We start from the raw sequence: 3,706 nt of genomic DNA, 5'->3' as shown, positions 1-3,706 counted from the left end.
CTGCTTGTACAAGGTTGTTTCATTCACCTTTAATGTGTGGAGTATGTTGTGTAGATCAGTGTGTGTGTGTGTGTGTGTGTGTGTGGGGGGCAATTCCTACTTTTGAACCCCCGGGACTTTTACTTTGAAAAGCGCAAATCGGAAGTAATATGGCATCAGGAAGTAAACTTCAAGATCCTGGCGACGCAGCTTAAAAAAGTTATCCCCTTTGTTTACCTTTACCGTTTTCGTAAGTTAGTTTGCTAGCTATAATTCATAAAATACAAAATGAACAGACAAGTAGAGTATGATTCATATGAGATAGAGGAGCCAAGTGATGAAGAAAGAGCTGAAGACAGGTAATTGTGGTTGCATGGTTTGACGTTAGGTAGCATTTGGCCCAGCTAGCACACTAACGTAAGCTGGTCGTCCAATGCAAGCATGGTTGCTAGTGATGCTATCTAGCTAGTAGCCGAACAGTAACATGTAAACAGGTGTCAATGTTAAATGTTTGGGTACAGTATTGTGTTTACATATTCTATAGCGTGATTTGCCCCAGTCCTGTTATAAAGAAGTACTTTATTATTGCGCCGCAAAGTTGACCAATAACTGTCCACTATTAAAACTGTACATCATCAAGACCCTCCTAATTTGTTGCTGTATTTCCAGCTCTGAGGATGAGCTGGATGTGCTCTTGAACGGGACCCCGGATCAGAAGAGGAAGCTCATCCGAGAATACCTGACTGGGGAGAGTGAGTCCTCCAGTGGGGATGAGTTTGAGAAAGAGATGGAGGCAGAGCTCAGCACCACCATCAAGACTATGGAGTGCAAATGGGCGTCACCTACAGCACCAGCAGGTGGAGTTTTCTTCTAGCATCAATCGTTTTTTGTGTCTTTTTGGGCGGCGGCTATGCACACTGTTGTTCTGTTATGAATAGTGATAACACTTCAACTGCATTTACTGAATTTGCCTTGTAGATTTTGTTCAGATGTGCGAGTTGGCCATTTTATCTCTATCAACAGGGGTGCAACTTTGGTTTTAGAAGTGTGGGGGACATAACCTGGCAGGGGGCCATCTAAAGCTCATTTCCTGCATTTCTACACAATCTATGACCCTTTTGGGGGTCATTTTTATTGTAAATAAGAATTGAATGTTTCTAAACACTTCTACATGAATGTGGATGCTACCATGATTATGGATAATCCTGAATGAATAGTGAGTGAGAAAGTTATAGATGCACAAATATATATATTTTTAAAAAGTCAAATGGCAGTTACCTTGCCAGCTACATCAGTCAAATAAAGAGTAGCCAGTTTATGCTCTGCTTGCTTTTACAACTCGGAAAAAAAGCACAACACGCACAGACAATAGATGCCTCTGTTCGCACACTCTGTGGTGTCCGCGCGTTCCTAAATCCAGCCGGCTGAAACCACCAAACAGCCTACCCTAACGCGCTGAGGTGTCCGCATGGTCCTAAAGCCCACCGATCCCTCTTTTTGTATCACAATGCAATGATAAAACTGGGGGGGACAAAAATACTATTTCAGAATGTGGGGGGTTATGTCCCCCCTGTCCCCAGTGAACGTTGCGCCCCTGTCTATCATTAACATTGTACTGCTGTACTCATTAATAACAGTGTCCATCTGTCCATCCCAGGAGAGGCTTTGGGTACCAATGACAATGCTGCAACACCTGGGTTACCACAGCCAGAGCTTTATGACAATGTTTATTTTGACTCCGATTCAGACGAGGAGGAAACTGCTCCAAGTAAGTGTGTAGCTAGGATTCATTGGTAAACCAAACATTGACTCTGAGGGCACAGATTAAGCCCTAACCCTGGATTAAAAAGGACAGAGTCCTATTGTTGTACAGATGATGCAATACAAAAACATGATTGTTTGATCCTCTTCTGCAGGCAGTTCCTCGGGTCAGAGACGCAGGAAACAGCGATCCATCCCCACCAACGATGAACTACTGTACGACCCTGATAAGGATGACCGGGATCAGGCATGGGTGGACGCCAAGAGGAGGAGGTAAGCAATGCATCCATCATACAAAATGTTACAAAAGTGTTTTTGTGTGTAATAACAGGGTGAAGTTTGAAAGAAAATCCAAATATTTAGGGTGTTTCCCCCGGATCCAGATTAGTAAAGCATGCTCAGTGGAGAATTTCCATTGATAGTGCTTTTTAGTCCATGAGTAGGGTTGGTTGAAGTCACATATGTCAATTATGTTCCCCTATTGCCTATTTGATCAGGTACAACGAAAAGAGAAGATTGCCATCTTCACGAAACAGAAGAGGGCAGTCCCAGGGGCTTCCAAGCAGCGATGCTGTCCTTAACTGCCCAGCATGCATGACCACCCTGTGCCTCGACTGTCAAAGGTAGGAAATAAAGAGTTAATTTGGCTGTGAATATAGTCTTGAACCGAGCTCACAGCATGTTACACAGCCAAACAAACCCACTACAATTGGAAAGGTTTAACAATTTTGGGAAAGATTTGTCTGAGACGACCTCTTGTTTGTTTTTGTCTACAGGCATGACAAATACAGGACCCAATACAGAGCCATGTTTGTCATGAATTGTACAGTAAACAAAGAGGAGATTTTACGGTATAAAACACTCAGTGAGAAAAATCTGAGCAGAAAGAGGAGGAAAGGGCGTCAACCAGATCCAACCGCATCAACAACAACCGCAATTGAAGCCACAGATTCAGGAGCGGTGTTGGGGATGGGCGGAGAGGAGATCTACCATCCTGTTCAGTGTACAGAGTGCTCCACTGAGGTGGCAGTGCTCGATAAGGACGAGGTCTACCACTTTTTTAACATCCTCGCCAGCCACTGCTGAAGATACACCGTTGATGTGACCTTTGTGATATCCCTGATAAGACTTTTGGTGACTGAATGTACATGCCAACATCTTTATGGTATTATACAGGGGTGTATTATCATGTAAAGATTTGCTGTACAGCCACTGGCCTCCAACCTTATATTAAGTTTACCCCTATGGTATTTATCGTTTTTTTTTTGTTGGAACCAAAGATTTGTATATCTTCATACTGGACTGTCTTAGGTTAGGGTATGTATGTTCCAAGGAATCCGGTTAGCAATAACCGTTTGGAAATCTGATTCGAGTCAGGACAGGAAGTGGAAACTGCCCTTTGCGCGTCGCTTTTTCATGTGATTCGAGAATGGTAGAGAAAGAAAGACATTAAAACGTCACTGAGTTAATCTGCACCGGTTGACAGTTGATTGCGTTCGTTTTGGAACTAGGCTGCCTCCTGGATGTGAGCCAGGTGCCCTGTTCAAAGCCCGCTGGAAAGTCGGCTCAAAACAAAAGGGACGTAATTAGCACGTTGAGTAATGAGTCGATTCTGTGTTTTCACATGCAAAAATGATTGCTTTTGATAAAAAACGCTATATCTGCCTTTCCAATGAAAACTAGTTAGACATTTCAAAGATAGGCAATATTTAATGGAAAATAGATGTGATATGTTTCTGGACGATGCACCATGCTGCCTTGTTGATAACATGACCGAGGGCCGCAGATTAGGCTACTGTTCGATTTGAGAAGGGCGCTCCTCCCTCACCGTGTTTGCCCGTTCACGCCACTGGTCATAGGTCGGTGCGCCGCGGTTCAACACAATCGATTCCGCCCATTGTTTTACCAGGAAATAATCGTCGATTACGAAAAAGAAGACAGAATAAATACAACTTCAAGTTATGGC

At 43.5% G+C, this 3,706-nt stretch overlaps 1 protein-coding gene across 1 annotated transcript; it reads left to right on the top strand.

Moving 5' to 3' along the window:
• Nucleotides 1–158: 158 nt before the first annotated feature.
• LOC121539515 (E2F-associated phosphoprotein-like) lies at nt 159–3,693 on the top strand. The gene is made up of 6 exons (XM_041848069.2): nt 159–338; nt 649–836; nt 1,637–1,747; nt 1,896–2,013; nt 2,238–2,363; nt 2,517–3,693. Exons 1-6 carry the CDS (start codon nt 268–270, stop codon nt 2,824–2,826), a joined length of 924 nt encoding a protein of 307 aa, XP_041704003.1. The 5' UTR covers nt 159–267; the 3' UTR covers nt 2,827–3,693.
• Nucleotides 3,694–3,706: the final 13 nt, after the last annotated feature.

Source organism: Coregonus clupeaformis, chromosome 25, assembly GCF_020615455.1.
Source record: "Coregonus clupeaformis isolate EN_2021a chromosome 25, ASM2061545v1, whole genome shotgun sequence".
NCBI lineage: Eukaryota > Metazoa > Chordata > Actinopteri > Salmoniformes > Salmonidae > Coregonus > Coregonus clupeaformis.
The sequence above is the reverse complement of the archived record's forward strand: the minus strand, read 5'-3'. Positions and strand labels throughout refer to the sequence as shown.